At 38.7% G+C, this 20,011-nt stretch overlaps 1 protein-coding gene across 10 annotated transcripts in view; it reads right to left on the bottom strand.

Moving 5' to 3' along the window:
* The window catches only part of ablim3.S (actin binding LIM protein family member 3 S homeolog), a 164,361-nt gene that overhangs the window by 30,906 nt on the left and 113,444 nt on the right, over window positions 1-20,011 (bottom strand). For all 10 annotated transcript variants that reach the window (XM_041588712.1, XM_041588713.1, XM_041588714.1 and 7 more), the window contains exons 5-9: window positions 19,494-19,620; window positions 15,415-15,508; window positions 10,702-10,789; window positions 3,056-3,114; window positions 2,217-2,288 (exon numbers count right to left, since the gene is read on the bottom strand). In XM_041588712.1, the coding sequence (XP_041444646.1) occupies window positions 2,217-2,288; window positions 3,056-3,114; window positions 10,702-10,789; window positions 15,415-15,508; window positions 19,494-19,620 (440 nt within the window). The remainder of the gene's footprint in view (window positions 1-2,216; window positions 2,289-3,055; window positions 3,115-10,701; window positions 10,790-15,414; window positions 15,509-19,493; window positions 19,621-20,011) is intronic.

The following is a 20,011-nucleotide window of genomic DNA, read 5'->3' as shown; positions in this document are numbered from 1 at the left end:
TATAGCAGGTAAAACATCCAAAGCTAGATGTCTATGAAGATTCTCATGTATCCAGGTCTAGTAGAATTAAATCATCCGAGTGGATTAAGGGGGTTATTTATTAAAGTCAGAATGTCAAAAACTAAAAAAATTAGAGGATGGAAAAAGTCTGAATCTGAAAATCTGACATTTCAGATCTGCCAATGTTCTATATAAGTCAATGGGAGAGGTCCCTAACCTATTTGGAAGTTTCTGCGCTGGAATTAGCCTGAAAATCCTACTATTTCGGGCATTTCAGGCAAAAATCTGGAAAATTCTGACTTTTCGGGAAAAAGCCTGAAAAAAAAAAAAGTCAAGCAATTCAAGAAAAAAAATAAAAAAATTCAGATTTTTGCTGTTATAGAATTTTTCCCTGATCTGATTAAATCGAGCTTTTTTAATAATAGATAAGGTCAAATTGTGGATTCTAGTTGGCTCTGACTTATTAAAATAAAATTATCCGAAAAATGTTGGTAAATAAGGCCCCCCATGTCTAGTTGCCTTCATTCTACTAGATACTGTATCCAAAGCTAAAATCAAAAATTAGCAATAAGAAGAAATCATATTTTATAGAAATGCTCGAATAGCGCAGTGCCCTAGGGAGGATTAATGTTACAACATGTGAGCTGAAAATGATGAATTCGTTGACACCTTTTGTTTAGCAGGTTGGCTGAAGACGGGCTCTGACACAGTGACATCAAAAGAAGTTAGTGGGTCCCACAGAATATTATTTTAGGGGCCCCTTAAACTTTAGGAATAAGATTTTTTTTATAAACATTTATTGCAACTGCTTGAGTGCATCAGTCAGTGCCCTATTTGGCCCCTTATACCTTCTGGCTTCCCCCGAGCAGTCGCAGGGTCTGCTCCCTCTACAGCTATGGCCCTGGGCGGCCAGATGGAGTAAACATGGAAGCTATGCACAGGGGAGAACATACATCATTCATCTGCAAGTCAATAATCCTACACAGAAACATTTGTGTTGGCTTTTGGCTTCCCTTTAAAAGATGTAAATACAGCTGAATCAAAACACCTACAATGATGAGGAATGTGGGTGACTAATAAAAGGGTAGGATACTATGATGGCTTATATTTATTTTCGGTGGGTGCTTTCATAATAAAAAGCGAGATGAGAAAGAAGGCAGTATTTGTCATTCTGCCTCTGTAATCTGTGGTTGTGCATCTGTTTAATGATGTGGTTTCTGCCTTCAGTATCTGTAAACATGTGACCCACCTGCTGCAAAAAAAAAGAGCTGTTTCATGTTTAATTTTTTTTTTTCTATCTTCCTAGGAAGTTTCAGCCTAATTCACTGGTCGATAGATTAAAGGAGAACTAAACCACCCGTACCAAAAAAGCCCCCCCTTAACTACCTGCCCTCCCTTTCCCTTCCTGCACTTTGCATTAGTCAAAGACAACCCCTTAAAAAATCTGACCCTAAAATGCAGAGCTCCAGGCACAATCTTCCGCAGCTTCTTATTCTTTTGGGGCTCAACGCTAACACAAAGCCTGTGGGAGAATGCGCTGTCGGCCAAGTCAGGAATTGGCTTCAACTGCACATGCTCAATTGGCGTTGAGCCCAGAAAAAGAATGTGAAGTGGCAGAAGATGATGCCCGGAAGCTACGATGTGCTGCATTTTAGGGTCAGATTTTTTACAAGGGTTCTATTTTTACTAATGGGGAGGGAGAGGGAAGGAGGCTTAGTACAGGGGGTTTAGTTCTCCTTTAACGGGCCGATTTACTAAATCTCAATTTTTTTTGGTCAAGTTTTTAAAGGGTGAAAAACTAAGATTTTTAAGGAAGGGAAAAAATACGCTCTGAAGCTGATAAAAATCCAAAAATATTCCGGCTAAAACCTGTTGAAATCATGTAAAAGTCAATAGCAGACAGTTCCTTTAACAACTGGAACATGTTTTTTACTTTCAGAATTTTCTATAGTTTCAGGCTGTTTGTGCTGGTTTTCGTTCGATAACATGATATATTAGAGTTTTCAGGGTGACAATTCGAAAAAGTCGCACAATTCTTATTCATGCTCACAACTTTATGTTGCACTGTTTTTTTAAGACGTTTTATTGGTAATGAAGGGGTTTTTTTTGGAGTTTGGTTGAATTTTTTTTAAAAAGGGAGAGAAGTCAAGTTTTAGTAAATAACCCCTTAAACTTGAAAAAGCCCCTGTATTGGACTTTGGTTACTTGTTACTTACACATATAACACGATTGGGTGAGCCAATACTAGACCCTGGAGGAGAGATGGAGGTCTCAGACGCCCTTCTGTACTGTGAAGAGAGAAAAGTTCAATGGCACAACCACATCCATTCCACCTTTAACTTTAGTGGTACAGTTAGCCCCAACAAACAGTTACATACAAAAGTCCTGGGGTAAGTTGTCTCTGGGTCTATCAACCAACAGCAACCAATCAGCATGCAGCAGTTACTGGTCTGCTATATGAAATTAAAATCTTATGGGTAAAAAGATAGAGAGCAAATGTTGTAATGGTTTATATTGCCCTTTGGAGAATCCAAGATGGAATTATCTTGTTGCATGAAAAAATGAAAGCTAACTGCTAGTGGGGCTGTGGGTCCATGGAAAAAACATTTTCCCAGGAAACTATATAATTATCTCTTATAGGTTATAAAATTCACCCTCTCTCTATCTTGCCTTGTTTATTGATCAGTGCTTTCCTGAGGTGCATATACAATTTATGGATCCCCTAAACCAGGGATCCCCAACCCTTTGAACCCGTGAGCAACATTCAGATGAGTTGGGAAGCAATGCTAGCATGAAAAATGTTTTTGGGGTGCCAAATAAGGGCTGTGATTGACCATCTTATATCCCCTATGTGGACTGTCAACCTGCTTGAGGCTCTGTTTGGCAGAATATTTAGTTTTTATGCAGCAAAAACTTGCCTCTAAGCCAGTAATTCAAAAATAAACTATTGGTTTGAGGCCACTGGGAGCAACATCCAAGTGGTTGGAGAGCAACATGTTGCTCATGAGCTACTGGTTGGGGATCACTGCCATAAACTCTGTGTCACTTTACTCACTTTGAGCTTCTTCTCTGCACGAGCTGCCTGTTTACAGATTGGATGCCACACTTCAGAGCCTGGGGAGAAATTCAGCATTTAAGCTGGTATAATTGCATCTAGACAGTCTTAACTGCTGGAATGGAGCAAAAACAGCAACACAAAAAAAACCACTAAATACAAAAAAAAAAGAAAGTCACAGGGAACTTGGCAGAAAACCTCTTTCAAGCCCATAGTAGAATTTTAAAAAAGGTACTTTGCAAATGAATAATTTGATAAAGTGAAAATGTAAGCACAGAACAAATACATTCCCTTAGAGTGCTGGAAGATAATGGGGGTATTTAATGCAGACATGAGAAGGTCACCTTGAAGATGAAGATGGCTGTGAGCACTCTAGGGAATCCCTGATAATTGCTCTGTCTGAGTTCTTCATGCTTCCTCATTGAAAGCATAAATCAGTATTAGCATCTTAAATTGCATTGATGGTACCCACACACAGAAGGCATATCCTTCTTCAAACATTGCTAACAATCTTGTCTCTTTGAATATTAGGGATGCACCGAATCCAGGATTCGGTTCGGGATTCGGCCAGGATTCAGCCTTTTTCAGCAGGACTCGGATTCGTCCGAATCCTTCTGCCAGGCCAGAACCAAATCCAAATTTGCATATGCAAATTAGGGTTGGGGAGGGACTTGTTTTTTTTTTTTTACTTTTTTTGACTTTTTGTCACAAAACAAGGAAGAAAAAAATATTTTCCCCATCCCACCCCTAATTTGCATATTAGATTCGGTATTTGGACAAATCTTTCCAGAAAGATTCAGGATTCGGCCGAATCCAAAATAGGGGATTCGGTGCATCCCTATTGAATATTCATGCTAGAAAAAGAGAGTTTACATCCCAGCTACTCATAATTTGTTGATCTACATGTGTTCCAACATGACTGTCACTTTAACGCAGTCTGCATTGGGGTTTATGGATTCCTTCGGCCTCATTACTTGTTTATGTTACGACACTTTAATTAGATTTCCATCAAGTGCTTGAGATCGATAAAGGCGATGACATTGGTTCTAAGAAAAGCTTTCCAACATCCACACAATGGCAAACATATAAAGCACAGCCCCCCCAGAGTGACCTTTAAATTATGTTTTGATATGATATAGGGAATGCTACTCCGAGACAGTTTCTAATTGGTCTTTTTATTATATGCGTTTTTTTTAATAATTTAGCTTTTTGTTCAGCTGCTGTCCAGTTTGGAATTTTAGTGGCTACTTGGTTGCTAGGGTTCAATTTAAACCAGCAACCAGACATTTGAAAGGGACACAGAAATATGAATAGAGCAGGGTCTAAATAGAAAGTAATAAAAAGATAACAATAATGTTGTAGCCTCACAGACCAATAGTTTTTTGGCTGCTGGGGTCAGTGACTCAAATTTCCAAGCTGGAAAAAGGAAGGTGAATAATACAGAAAACAGTAAAAATATAAATAATGATAATCAATTGAAAACTTGCTTAGAATAGGTCGTTATGACATAAAGTTAACCTGAAGGTGAATCCCTCCACCCCTTTAATTCTTAAATATATTATATCATAACTCCCAACATTTTGGAAATAGAAAGAGGGACAAAAAGTTTTAGCACACGTAGCGTTGCAATTTTTTTGACCACACCCATTTTTGTGGCCACAAACCCTAATTACCATGTCCATTTGTCAGGTTATGAACGTTTGTACACATTTCTGTGGTTTTTATGTGTTATTACAGTTTTGTTAATGAAGGGGGCTTGCCCTTTAAGCTGCATTGTTACAGTTGCTTTGATTTTCTAAATTGTAACAAAAGTATCGAACTGCACATGTGGAGTGTCCTGGGCTCTTTTCCAAAAGCGAATTAAGTTAGAAACATTGCATCTTTTTCTTGCTGTTCAGTGCAGGAGATCAAAGTCGGGACATTTCAGTAAATCCAAGACTTCGGGTTGAGCAGTCAAAATCTGGACTGTCGTGTTCACAACGTTGGGAGGTATGTTATTTCTATTAAAATGATGATTTGTAAGCAATGTAGCTACAGCACTGGCTTGAGACACCACAGGTAAAGCTAGACTGCACATATTGAACTATGTTTTGATTACCACCCCTGCCTTTGGCTTCACATCATCATTTAAAGGGCATGTAAAGGCAAATATATAAAATCCCATTTTTACTTTTTTTAATGAAAAAGAAACCTATCTCCAATATACGTTAATTAAAAAATGTGTACTGTTTTTATAAGAAACCTGACTGTAGGCAGTGAAATTCTCCCTTCATTTACTGCTGTGGATAGGAATTGTCAGATGGTCCCTAACTGCTGAGCAGGGAAACAATCATACTTATGAACAGCAGGGGGAGCCCCCGCCTTACTTCCCAGTCATGCAGAACTCAAGCAGCTTTGTTTATGATGATCCCTAAGCAGCCCAGACCACACTGAGCATGTGCACAGTCTTAGTCTTGCAAAGATGTATAACAAAGTTACAAGATGGTGACCCCCCTGTAGCCAACTTTGAAAGCATAAATTATTTGTTTGATTAGGCTTGTGGTGCAGTAAGTTCATGTTTATGTTTAGTATACAAAATACAGCATTTCTAGCCTTATTCTGTTTTAGACTTTAGATGCCCTTTAATGTAACAGAAGTGAATCAAACCTATGCTGTGTGCTTTGGTATTTTTGTAAATATAGCATAGCCCAGTGGAACTGGTATATGTATTTCATGGTGTAGCTGACTAGTAAAGAAATGCTAAAAATGTATCCCTTGTAATGTATGCATTTCTGTGTGTTATGGGTAAAGGGTTATGCTTCTATACATTGTTGGCAGTTCCATGGAAGATAAGAACAGTAGGAGTGAGAAGAGATGGCGCTTATAATGTGTTTGTATGTATTTCCTGCCATACATTGCCACAGTGCATCCATCTTTTCATGTTTACACACAATATAAACAAATATATTCACACCATTCTTCCCTTGTGTATACATGGAAAAAAGGAAGCACTGTAGTAGTGTAGGAAACAGAACTGGGGTCCCCTCTCAACTCAGATGGATTGTAAGGGTTAGTTCACACGAGGCAACTTCGGGCGACTATGGAAAACGCATCGCCGCGTGTGCATTAGCGCAGCGACTTTTCATTATAGCCTAGGGGAAAAAACGCTGAGGCAGTTCAGGGAAATAGGTTTCCTTCTGAAAAAGAAGATTGATGGATTAATTCTTGTTCCTTAAAGGAGAAATAAACCATTAAAAAGAATATGGATAAAAATGTATTATGTCATATAATGTACTTCTTGCACCAGTCTAAATTTTCAGCTTCTCAATGGCAGCAATGATCCAGGACTTCAAACTTGTCACAGGGGGTCACCATCTTGGAAAGTGTCTGTGACACTCACATGCTCAGTGGGCTCTGAGCAGCTGTTGAGATGCTGAGCTTAGGGGTCATCATAAATTTACAAGCAGGAAATGTGGTTGGGCTGTAATATAAACTGATGCTACAGGGCTGATTAGTAAATTCTGATGCTCGTTGCAATGGTTTTTGAGCTGCCATGTAGTAATTATCTGTATTAATTACTAATCAGCCTTATATTGTGACATTTCTATTCTATGTGTACTGTATATTGTGAGTGGGCCCTAAGAGTGGGCCCTAAGCTCATTAAGTGACAGCAGTACATAGCATGTGCAGTGAATCAGCAGAAAAGAAGATGGGGAGCTACTGGGGCATCTTTAGAGACACAGATCTTCCCTGCTAAAGGGTTAGGGTTGTGGTTGCCTTGGGCTGGTACAGAAGCACAAAACACAATATACAACATTTCTAGCTACTTCTTTAGTTAAGCTTTAGTTTTCCTTTAAAGCATTTTTATTATTGAGTGCAGGGGACAGTAATGATAGCACTGGTTTAGCAAGCTGTGAAATATTATACCACCTTGTATGGGAAGGGACACTGAACAATTCATTTAATATAGTAGATAAAAAAAGAACAGCTCCAGACCCACCCTCCGTGCAACACTCCCCCGTGCAGCTCCTATGTGTGGAATACACAGACTCACAGGGTGCTCAGCCTCCAGCGTCCCAACTCTATTCACATTTCACTAAATTATAGACCAGAGGGCACTCTGGTATTTAAAAGGCGTGATTTATTGTAACAGGCTGTAAACAGTCCGGCCTGTTACAGCCTGTAACAATAAATCACCGCCTGGTCTATACTTTAGTGAAATTAATTTATTATAACTGTCACCAAATGTCACCAGTAACAACATGACTATTCTATGCTGTATCTTTATATGATATGTTGGCACCAAAAACATATGGAATATAAGGAGAGCAATCATTTCTGTCTGAAAAGTGTGATCATAGTCCAGAAGAGGGCACTAGAGTTATTTCTCTGGCACTGGCATAACAAGGCTGACATGCTCATGCAGGAACAGTAGTTGAAATCAAACGCAAGTTGCGCTTTCATACATAACATCAGCAACTCTGTGTATAAAATATTCTATCTCAATGTTTATATATTTTTTATATGTTTTTCCTCAGCTTTCTATGCCAGTTAATCATCATGGCTGGCAGGTTTCTTTCTGTGACATTATCCAAAAGCAAAATTTAAAGCTGAAATACAGATAACTAACAAACCAAAGAGGGCAACCAAGTAAATTACGGTTACTTATGAATTGACACTAGGGCCAAATAAGCAGTTGCCTAATATTTTGCTTGTCCCAGGCAATACATGTCTGGAGTTAATGGGAGGACGACTGCTCATAAATGCTGGTGTTTCAAGAGGGTCAGACGCTTATGATTTTTATGTGGCTGGCCTGCAGATCTTTAAGGCTATATCAGTCATGACCACATTTTACATTTTGCTTTTAGAAGAAAAATGCTGCATGCAAATGCTTTTAGAAGAAACGTTGTGGGTCATTAATTAAGGAACTGCAGAAGGCTGGCAAATGTGTGCCAGATATCCTAGGATAAACCTGGGTTTTCCTGGCATTCCCACCATTTGTCTACTGAAGCAGAGCCACACCATTCTTCAGAAACTAAAAGGGATGAGTCTGCCCATTCTGTAGGTAGGGGGTCCCCAGGCTTTTATACCTGTAAGCCATATTTAAATGTAAATAAAAGTTGGGGAGCAACACAGGCGTGAACAGGGTTCTTGGGGGTGCCAAATAAGGGCTGTGATTGGCTGTCCCCATATGGACTGGCAGCATACAGGAGGCTCTCTTTGGCAGTACACCTAGTTTTTATGCAACTAAAACTTGTCTCCAAGCAGGTAATTTAAATATAAGAATGCTTCAACTGTGTATAAAATGTACAGACTAGGGATACACCAAACCCCTCTTTTTGGGATTCGTCCGAACCCCATAGGGCTCATTTACTTACCTTGATGCAGTTGGCAAAGTGCAATTTTGAATGCAACCCCTATTTTTTTCCCCCACAACGCACCTGTCTTTTCCAGAATTTATACATACACAATGTCAGTTGGATAATTTAAAAAACAGAAAAAACTGCTAGAATATGTTAGGGCAAAATAAGTTTACCAAACTTGCATTTCATGCACAAATGTACATTTGTTTTCTGCAAGCTTTAAAATAGTTAGGGTGCTGAAGAACTGAACTTGACAGTTTAAAGGAGAACTAACCCCCCAAAAAGAAAAACCCCTACCTACTACCCTAGGTAGTACCCCCTCCCTGCTTCTCCCCAACATAATTAGATACCCCTGAAATTGCTCACGTATTGGTGCAGATTAATCGCAGCGGAGCTCATGGGTGCCATCTTCTGGATCTCCGGTCTTCTTTGGGTCCTCTTCTTTCCCTTCAGCAATTTCCGGCACTTTTGACGCATGCGCAATTGCTATGAACCGAAAGACTGTTCCAACTGTGCATATGCCGATGCGGCGCTCCCTTTCAGAAGAGGACCTGAGATCTGGAAAGGTGGCACCCATGAGCTCCCCTGCTCTAACTCTGCACCGATATATGAGCAAACTCTTAGGGGCAATTTCAGGGGTAACTAACTATGTGGGGGGAGGGGGGAGCTGGGAGGGGGACTACCTAGGGAATTAGGTAGGGGCTTTTCTTATTTGGGGGTTATTTTTCCTTTAAAGCAGTCATATCAATTCTGACAAACTGCTACTTCCCCCAAAGCAGTGCCAGTTCCCTAAAGGGGTTGCTCACCTTTGAGTTTACCATTAGTATGGTGTAGAGCGTGATATCCTGAGACAAATTGCAATTAGTTTTTATTTATATTTAGCTTTTTATTCAGCAGTTCTTCATCTTGCAATTTCAGCTGCTTGCTTGAATCCAAATAATTCTAGAAACCATGCATTGATTTGAATAATAGACTGGAATACGAATAGGAGAGGGCCTGAATAGAAAGATGAGTAATAAAAAGTAGCATTTGTAACTTTACAGAGCATTTGTTTTTTTTTGATGAGGCCAGGGACCCCCATTTGACAGCTGAAGAGAGTCAGAAAAAGAACACAAATAATTCATAAACTATGAAAAATAAACAATGAAGACCATAGGAAAAGTTGCTTAGAATTAGCCATTCTATAACATACTAAAATTTAAATTAAAGGGTTGGTTCACCTTTAATGTAACTCTTAGGGGCACATTTACCTAGGGTCGAATATCGAGGGTTAATTAACCCTCGATATTCGACCGTTGAAGTAAAATTTACCACTATTCCTACGGTCGATGATCGAAGGAATAATCCTTCGAAACGAACGATTCAAAGGATTTTAATCCATAGATCGTAGGATATTCCTTCGATCAGAAAATTGTTAGGAAGCCTATGGGGACCTTCCCCATAGGCTAACATTGGCCTCGGTAGGTTTTAGGTGGTGAACTAGGGGGTCGAAGAATTTTTTAAAGAATCAGTACTTCGACAATCGAATAGTCGAACGATTTTTAGTTTGAATCATTCGATTCGAAGTCGAAGGTCGTAGTCGAAGGTCGAAGTAGCCCATTTGATGGTTGAAGTAGCCAAAAAAAAGATTCAAAATTCGATCTATTTTTCCTCTATTTCTTCACTCGAGCAAAGTAAATGGACCCCAAGTATGATATAGAACTTTTCAATTGGTCTTCATTATTTATTTTCTATAGTTTTATAGTTATTTCCCTTTTTCTTCTGACTCTTTGCAGCTTTCAAATGGGCGTCAGTGACCCCTTTTAAAAAAACAAATGCTCTGTAAGGCTACAAATGTATTGTTGTTGTTACTTTTTATTCCTCATCTTTCTATTCAGACCTCTCCTATTCACACTCCAGTCTGATATTAAAATCAGTGCATGGTTGGAGAATAGGGGAGCTAGGGGAATTTGGACCCTAGCAACCAGATTACTGAAACTGCAAACTAGAGAGCTGCTGAATAAAAAGCTAAATAACTCAATAACCTTAAATAGTAAAAAATGAAAACCAAATGCAAATTGTCTCAGAATATTACTCTCTACATCATACATCAAATTTAATTTAAAGGTGAACAACCCCTTTAAAGGCAAACCATCAGTTACTTTCCAGGCAGTCAGGAAAGAATTTTCACAAATTTGCCTCCTAACAAATATAAACGTTGCAGGTATCCCGAATCCTGTGTCTCTAGCTGTCAAACAGCCTGGGGTACCACATTTATTAGATGATGTTTCCCTGTCTTTGGGCTAAGGCTGGCATATACATTACCTGTCAGGTACATTTCTTCCCCCTCCGAAAACATCTGCTGGCATCGAACACATCGTGCACACGTGGGGTGATAGTGCTTGCCGCCTGCCTGAAGGAAGCAATAAAGGAACACTTATAAACACAGAATCCTACTTTCATTTCATGCTCCTTTTCCTCCTTTTTAATTTGCCTCAAAAAAGTATTTCAGTCTGTTCTCTGCTCTTGGGGATAAACGAATATTGCTTTGTACTAAGTTTAACGTTCCTTTGACAGAAAATGGATTATGAAAGCATTTTAAATTTTCTTTCTTGGGCTCCATTTAGAAAAAAAACAGAAAATATCAAATCTCAATGATTCAGGAAGGTTGTTCATTTATCAATGTATGTGCACAGAGCAAAAGTGTTGGGAAAATAGCATTGTTTTACTCGCAGTGCAATATTACCAATGCCAGAATTAAAGTAAATATGGATGTGGGTGTCAACTCAGTTAAGTGTATAGGGCCCACCCATAAAAAGGGAGTCCTGGAAATAACAAGAACTCTCTGCAGGTGCTAATCCCAGGGCTCCCTTGTGTCTGTGCACCCTGTACTTAAAGGAATTGTTCCGAGTAAAAATAAAAACTGGGTAAATAGATAGGCTGTGCAAAATAAAAAAATAATATGTCTAATATAGTTAGTTTGGCAAAAATGTAATGTATAAAGGCTGGAGTGACTGTATGTCTAACATAATAGCCAGAACACTACTTCCTGCTTTGCAGCTCTCTTGGTTTCCACTGATTGGTAACCAGGAAGTAACCAATCAGTGACTTGAGGGGGGGGGGGCACATGGGTCATAATTGTTGCTTTTGAATCTGAGCTGAATGCTGAGAATCACTTGCAAACTCACTGAACAGTTATGTCCCATGTGCCCCCCCTTCACGTCACTGACTAACTCAGAGTTAGAGAGCTGAAAAGCAGGAACTAGTGTTCTGTTATGTTAGACATCCATGTTTATACATTACATTTTTGGATAACTATATTAGAATTTTTTTTTATTTTGTACATACTATCTCCTGTATTTACCCAGTTTTTATTTTCACACTGAACTGTTCCTTTAAACCTTATGTGCATTTTATCAGAGCAGGCTGGACTTACCCACTGGCACTAGGTGCAAATTGTACTCCGCACTCCATACAGTGATTTGAGAAATGTTATTTCTGTCAGAACCTGCTGATATCATCCATTCTAATCAGAACTTATGTTACTACATAAATCATTTGACATTCCCTCTCTCTAAGATAAATATTGGAAGAATAAAATTACCTATGCCAAATGTACTGTACAAGGCCTAATTGTATAATGACAGACAGCGGCAGATTGTAATATTGTCTCCGGCATGCAGAGGAATGATGATGACCACCAGCACAAAGGGAGAGAACTTGAGCCCCATACACATCCCCAGCTCTGTATCTGTTATGTACACAAGACACCAGTTTCAAGGTCACAGTGACGGCCTGAGGTTCTGAAGCGCTTTTATTTCCAGTCCATTGCGTTCATGCTGCTCAGGCTGATTTCCTTCAATTATAGCTAAACATGTGATATGAACATGATGCTGGCAGGGATATGAAAGAGCTCAGGCCAATTTAAAAGAGAAAAATGTGTCCTTTTTACATTTCAGAAAAATATATACTGTTCTAAAAATGACCTTCTAGATTTGGGTTCATCTGTATTCTATAGAGCTTTTTCTGTTAGATGGCAGCGGAGCAAGTAACTAGCCCCATGCAGCTGTATACGTGATCTGATTCTGTGTGGCCTGACTCTAGGCTGCAGCATCCACTGTGGGTCATTGAGTAGATCAGGGGTCCCCATGAGGCACATTCAAATGTAAAAAGAGTTGGGGAGCAACACAAGCATGAATAAAGTCCAAGTGAGATGCAAAATAAGGACTGTAATTGGATTTCTGGTAGCTCCAATATGGACTGGCAGCCTACTGGAGGCTCTATTTGGCAGTACACCTGGTTTTTGGCACAACCAGAACTTGTCTCCAAGCCTGGAATTCAAAAATAAGCACCTGCTTTGAGAGCAACATCCAAGGGGTTGGTGAGCAACATGTCATGGGCCATTGGTTGGGGATCACTGGAGTAGATAATCAAAATGGAAATACTGAAATGTCTAATGTGGAACAGCACGAACAGTGGTTGCCATTATAAGGAATCTGGCCTCAAGGAGACCTGCTCATTAAAAATTGAGTAAAAATGTACAACAGCGAGAGGGCGCTAGTGAGGAGCGATCAAAGATGGCCTCACCTTGAGGTTGCTCCTCACCCAATGTCTCAATAATCACGTTTCAGCTGCATTAAGAGGGCGGGCGACATCACACGACGATCCCTAAGCTCTGGGGATCTCACTATATGGCACATCAGAGACATAACTGGGAGCAGAAGGGCCTACCTGCTAAGCCCAACCTTCCAGATAGAAGTGTCGTAGCCATGCTGACTAGGTCTCAGGATCCAGGCTCGGCACCAATGGCTTCTCAAGATGACTCCTTGTTCGCCCTCAGCCTTAAACTAGAGCCTACACCACAACCACACCAACACGATGGTATTGCAGCTCTTCTCAACAAGTTCAAAACTTTACTACAGCAGGAACTGTCGACTACTGCTACATCTATCGACATCTCAAAGCAACTACACAGGCTAGGACAGTGCACTGATTTACTGACAATCACAGACAATCAATAACGTGAAAAGCTCTGTTTCCCAATAGTCTTACCACACCTTACTCAGTTCTAAGCTGATATATGTAATATGCTTGACATTTAAAAAAAAAAAAAAACTCAACAAAAACTTATTGAAAGAAAAAAGTACAGCAGCAGAAGTCATCTAGCCTAATCATTTGGTCTACTGCAGTTCACATAGAATGTAATCAAATATCCAATTTATTTTGTGGTCACAATTTTTTTCATGGGGTATCTCCAGTGGGGCAAGATGTTGGATTACTTAACGAGTATTGGAGCATTTCTCCACATCTTGCCGATCCCTAAACCACTAGTGATAACAAAAGTGCAACAAAGTACTGTAGTTATGTCATTAACAGAAAAAAGCCTGCTCTGCTTAGGGAGTTGGAGCCAATGTAATAGTCCAGTAGAGCTCTCCTTAGTCGCCTTATTTTGTAACAGTTTGGACCTGCTACCCAACCCACAACTGCCTTGTTTGCAACTAGATCCTTGACCTACTGACCACCAAGAAACAGGAAGTGTTGTTGCTGTTATATCTTGATGTGACATCATAAGTAGGTGGGACAGAAAATTTTTAAAATGTGTAAAGAAGTAAAACTTGTCATAGATAAGACCAGCGATCTACAAACCCGCCCAGCAATAACCTCACCCAAAAGTCCTACGTGCAGATTTCCAGCTGCAGAACTCTGTGGATAACCCCGTGGAGCCCTTTTAACTTAAGGCCCAAACAGTTCCCTAAGCTTCCACTACGTTCCATTATAAAAATCTAAAGCAACACGAATCGTTACATTATACCCTTAAATTAAATCTACACCCCAACTGTTGAAACAAAGAGCAAATAAATAAAATGCATCCTCTGCTGCTGTCCATGAATGGCCTTTAGAGCAGCAGAAATAATGACAAGAAAAGCAACACGCACCAGACCAAGAAACACCAAGAGACAGACTGCAGACAATAGTTTGAAGAGCTACAGATTTTGTAGGGCTCTAATACTCATAGCCAAAGTATAAAGCAGGAAGGGACGGTTAACAAGAACATCAAAATCCTTTTACAATATGTATATATAATTTTCTATAATAGCTTAATTGCTTGTGTCCTTGTATGTGCGTGCTTATAAACATGTTGAACGACTGTTCCTAATAGCAGTGACTGTTTGCTGTCTCATCTTTATAGCAGACAGCTGGGGAATGAACTGTACAACTTTGTCATAGTTCCACTTACTTGGCCCTCTCTTGGCAATTATTCTTAACCTTCTCAGCTAGTCCATGGATAAAATATGACACCAAGAACGATGTGCTTCCTGCGGTTTCTTGTCAAGGAGGTGTTTTTTTTCATTACTATTATTATTACTTTTACACAGTAGATCCTATACGGTTATGTTCAAGAATGTACAGGGATTCCAGTAGGTGTCACCCAAGCCATAATAACACTTACCATTGAACCAAGACATTCAACTACTTTAAGGGGTTGTTCATCTTCCAAACACTTTTTTTCAGTTCAGTTGTTTTCAGATTGTTCACCGTAAACAAAGACTTTTTTCAATTACTGTCATTTTTTATTCTTTATCCAAAATTGAAGTTTAAAGTTTAATGTTTGTGTCTCTGGTGTCTCAGTCTGGCAGCGCAGTGATCCAGGAGCAGTCGTAATTGTTACAGGTGGATACAATTAGTGGCTACATGAGTTGATACATTTATCAGCGTGTCTTGGGGGTATTAGCAACTATTGTATCAATTCTAACAGCTGCCTTTAATGAAACTCAGGGATTCTGCTCAGCAGGGACAACAATAACAAATGTATCAACTAAACGTATCAATTTAGAACAGGTGATGAGTCGGCGACCCCTCTCCCAGAGCTGCTTTAGAAGGTGAAGAAATTAAACTTTACACTTCAGTATTAGAAAAAACGATCACAAATAGGATATAGAAAGTAACTGGAAAAAGTCTTTATTTCTGGTGAACTATCTGAAACCAACTAAACTGGAAAAAGTGTTTGAACACCTGTCATAACAGACCATGCCGTACCTCCAGGACTCTGCCACTGATGTATTTGTTGCAAGCTTCACATTTGATGCCAAACTGAGCATGATAATCTGACTCACAATAAGGCACGCCGTCTCTGCAGGAAAAGAGAACACAGTCGGTAAAATCAACTCTGTCCATTATTCACCAGCAACATCCTACAATTACTTCCCTTATACACACAAACATAACGGATGTCTCGCCTACAGACAGCTATTTCTGCTGAATAAGCCCCAGCATATTGCTGGCTACCACTGTAATAAGGACAAATGCGTTGTCAGGGGAGTCAGCTGAGCATTTCAACACTAGATTTATTATGTTGGTCTTAGAATTGCTTTTAACATATGTCCATGTCTTTCTATTTTCTAATATATGCCCGTGTCTCTCTGATATTTACACTGACTTACTAATAAGGAATCTGTTTTTGTTTCTGCTGGGTATGTATATATTTAGAGGTTAACTATTTCTTCCAATTTTCCAAACAGGATTTTTAGGCCATGCCCCATGATTCACCTGGCCCAAGCTATGCCCACTTTCAATTAAATTCAGTTCTCTAAGGATAAATGTGCTAACATGAGAATGTAGACCTGTTCCATTATTTTTGGAGTTGTCCTCAGATTAAGTTGGTTTGGCAAAGACTTAAAGGGCATGTAAATTCTAAAATAGAATAAGGCTAGAAATGCTGTATTTTGTATACTAAATATAAACATGAACTTACTGCACCACAAGCCTAATCAAACAAATAATTTATGCTTTCAAAGTTGGCTACAGGGGGTCACCATCTTGTAACTTTGTTAAACATCTTTGCAAGACTAAGACTGTGCACATGCTCAGTGTGGTCTGGGCTGCTTAGGGATCATCATAAACAAAGCTGCTTGAGTTCTGCATGGCTGGGAAGTAAGGCGGGGGCTCCCCCTGCTGTTCATAAGTATGATTGTTTCCCTGCTCAGCAGTTAGGGACCATCTGACAATTCCTATACACAGCAGTAAATGAAGGGGGAATTTCACTGTATACAGCCAGGTTTCTTATAAAAACAGTACACAATTTTTTAATTAAAGTATATTGGAGATAGGTTTCTTTCATTAAAGAAGTAAAAATGGGATTTTATTTTTTTGCCTTTACATGCCCTTTAAAGACTAACTTTAAGTCTTTGCCAAACCAACTTAATCTGAGGACAACTCCAAAAAGAATGGAAATACATTCTCATATTAGCACATTTATCCTTAGAGAACTAAATTTAATTGAAGCTGAAAATATGCTTTAATTTCTCTCCAATTTACGCCCTTTTAAATATTGGTTCACCTTCTTTCTCTAGGACAAATCAATGTATACCCAATGTTAAAGGGTTAACCAACTTAATCCTTTGTTTCGTTGCTGCCACGAAAAAAACATTACTCTTATATTGGATTTTAGAAACTCTCCCCTCTATGAAAGATATTTGATCGCAGATAAATCAATTACGTTGGCAAGAAGCGTTATTGGTAAAAATAGCTGAACCTCATTTAAAGCACAAATTTATGGATGAGTCTTTTCTTCAAACTAATTGATCCTGGTCACAAAATTAAAGTCTTAGAACTACTAAAAATCTAAATGTATTGGAATATAAAATGGCTTTATTAGTCCACGGATATTTTTGATACTTGATACTGCCATATTTGTTGATACAGTACTTCTTTTTTTATAATTCTGAAATTTGGTTTATATTTGTTTCTTTACTTCATTATTTTACTCACTATGTTACCTATTTTTCTTTGGAATGTATGTTTTTTGTCTTTTTTGAGTCTATATATAGATATTTGTTTGTAACATGTTATACAGCATTGTATATTCTTTTGTTACTATGAATGTACTCTGCGTAACAAATTCTACTATATTTATGGAAAACTCAATAAAAATGTATTGAATGATAAATGTGCTAAACTTGGAGGTATAAATGTTATCTCTTAATAAAATGTTTATTTATTATGAGAAGTGCACCACACATATTTGGGCATGAAAGGGGGTGAAAATTAATTTTATAAAGTGTAAGAATTCTATTATAATGCCTCAAAAAAAAAGAAGCTATTTTACAATGTAGATTTGATCTGATATAGCCTCCAGTACCTTGGCCAGCTCCGTCAGCCCTCCAGTACCTTGGCCAGCTCCGTCAGCCCTCCAGTGCTGCAGAAATCAATGTGGCCACCACCTGCACTGCCTTTTCTGTGTAGTGGAAGTCATTTAAAAATGGCACAAAAGAGTTATGTCACACTAGTACTGTGGCTTCTGCTGCACAAAGAAGTCAATAGGGCCAGAGACTAGGCTTGGGCGAATTTGACCCGTTTCGCTTTGCCAAAAATTCGTTGTCGCTGCCGCCCATTAAAGTCTATGGGCGCCAAAAAATTTTGACGTGCAACGAAATTTTTTTTTGACGCACATCTTTTTTTTTTGACGCACAATGCCATACAAGTCTATGGCTGTCTTTTCCGCGGCGAAACAAGGCGAAAACTTTCGACCATCCCTACAAGCCACCAGTGTAATTTCTACAGCAAGGCAGGTAGGGCTACCTGAGGCAACATGGGGCAATGGGGGTTATATATTTAAGAGCAGAAATAAAAATAATTAATCTATAATGAATAATAGCTCCCTGGTAATGAAGGTTTCGAAGAGAATCTCTCATAAGAAGAATGTTCTGTCAAACGACCAGAAGATGGCACTCTTGTTACACATTTATTATATTCACAGTGTAAAAAACTAATAATATCTTGAAAACTAGTAAAAAAAATAATGAATGAAAGTTGGAAAATTGCTTATGAGTGCTTTGAGCAATTTTGCATTAATTTCATGTTTCCGTTTATGAGAGTGACATTCAAATTCACGGGGAAAAACGAATCCCACAATTTCTCTCCAGATTTCCCACAGACTTGCAACAGGTTTTTTAAGCGAACAAAAAAAAAAGTATAGCATAAAAAACACATTATAAAGTATTATAGCAGAGTAACTGCAGAATAATTACTCTTTAAATTAAAGGAGAAGGAAAGGTTAAAACTAAGTAAGCCTTATCAGAAAGACCCATCTAAATATACCAGTAAACCCCCAAAGTAATGTTGCTCCGAGTCCCCTGTCAAAAGAAATACTGCATTTCTTTCCTTCTATTGTGTACACGTGGGCTTCTGTATCAGACTTCCTGCCTTCAGCTTAAACCTCATTGCCCTGGGCAAGAGCATGCTCAGTCTGCTCCTCTCCCCCCACCCCTCCCTTCTCTACTGTAATCTGAGCCCAGAGCAGGGAGAGACTCAGGCAGGAAGTGATGTCACACCACATTAATACTGCAGCTCCTATTCTAAACAAACAGAGAGTTTCTAGAGCTTTTTACTCAGGTATGGTAAAACATTCTAAAGAATAAATATAGCATTCTCGTTTGTACTATTGCAGCTAATCTATTGGCAATAAAATGCCTCTGTAGCTTTCCTTCTCCTTTAACATATGAGGGAGTTTATTTCTTATACATTGAAATGGAATTTGAAATTGAATACTGATTTGCTCCACCAAATGCAAACCCTAATTTTTTAAATTAAAATTTGATGGAAACTTTTTAAAAATGCATCACCTGCTATCAAAAAAGTGTTAATTTTTATTGTGCAAAACGATAAAATACATTGGTTTGTTTAAACAACCAAAAGTCCCAAACAAAATGTTAAATGTATTGCATCCCTTGCATAAACCACTTATTGCAAATAATATACAGGTATGGGATCCGTTATCTGGAAACCCGTTATTCAGAAAGTTATGAATTACGGAAAGGCCGTCTCTCCTATAGACTCCATTATAAAAAATTAATTAAAAAAAAATTAAGAAATTTTCTCTTTAGTAATAAAACAGTAGCTTGAACTTGATCCCAACTAAGATATACTTAAATTGGACACAAAACCAGCCTATTTGGTTTATTTCATGTTTACATGATTTTCTAGTAGACTTAAGGTATAAAGATCTGATTTAAAGAAAGATCCATTATCCGGAGTTCTATGCAAGGGGAAACGGTGACAGGGCCCTCTATTAATTCTCAGGGAAAACCCCACAGCCCTTGAGTAACATGGCAACTTACTTGCTAATATATTCTCCCGTCAGGACAATGCCACACGTCTGACACTTGAAGCAACTGACATGCCACTGTTTTTCCAGTGCTAGCAGGGACTGGCCATGTTTAATCTCCTCTTTACACCCTGCACAGCCTGTATAAAAAAAAGAAGGAATACACCATCATGGAGAACTTTCAGCTGCCCTGATAACGGCTCAAAGACACAATAAAACACACTAGTAGAATAGATGTTAATTAAATATAGCATCAAGCAAATACAGCAGCCTTCCTGTGAATCTATAATGCATGCAGCAGAAGCAGATCCTGACACAATGATTTATGGTGCTTGCGCTAAGCTCTTACATTCCAGGCTACATACTGCCACTATAGGATAATAATATGTAACCTAAATATACAGCTCACTGTATATATTTCTATAGTGTATCTTGTAAAAGAGTAACATTAAAAAAAGACACACGTCCATCAAGTTCAACCTGCCTAACTGGTAGTTGATCCAGAGTAGGGCATAAAAACCCATTTGAAGC

This window comes from Xenopus laevis, chromosome 3S, assembly GCF_017654675.1.
Source record: "Xenopus laevis strain J_2021 chromosome 3S, Xenopus_laevis_v10.1, whole genome shotgun sequence".
Classification (NCBI taxonomy): domain Eukaryota; kingdom Metazoa; phylum Chordata; class Amphibia; order Anura; family Pipidae; genus Xenopus; species Xenopus laevis.
This window is presented reverse-complemented; position numbering and strand designations above follow the sequence as displayed.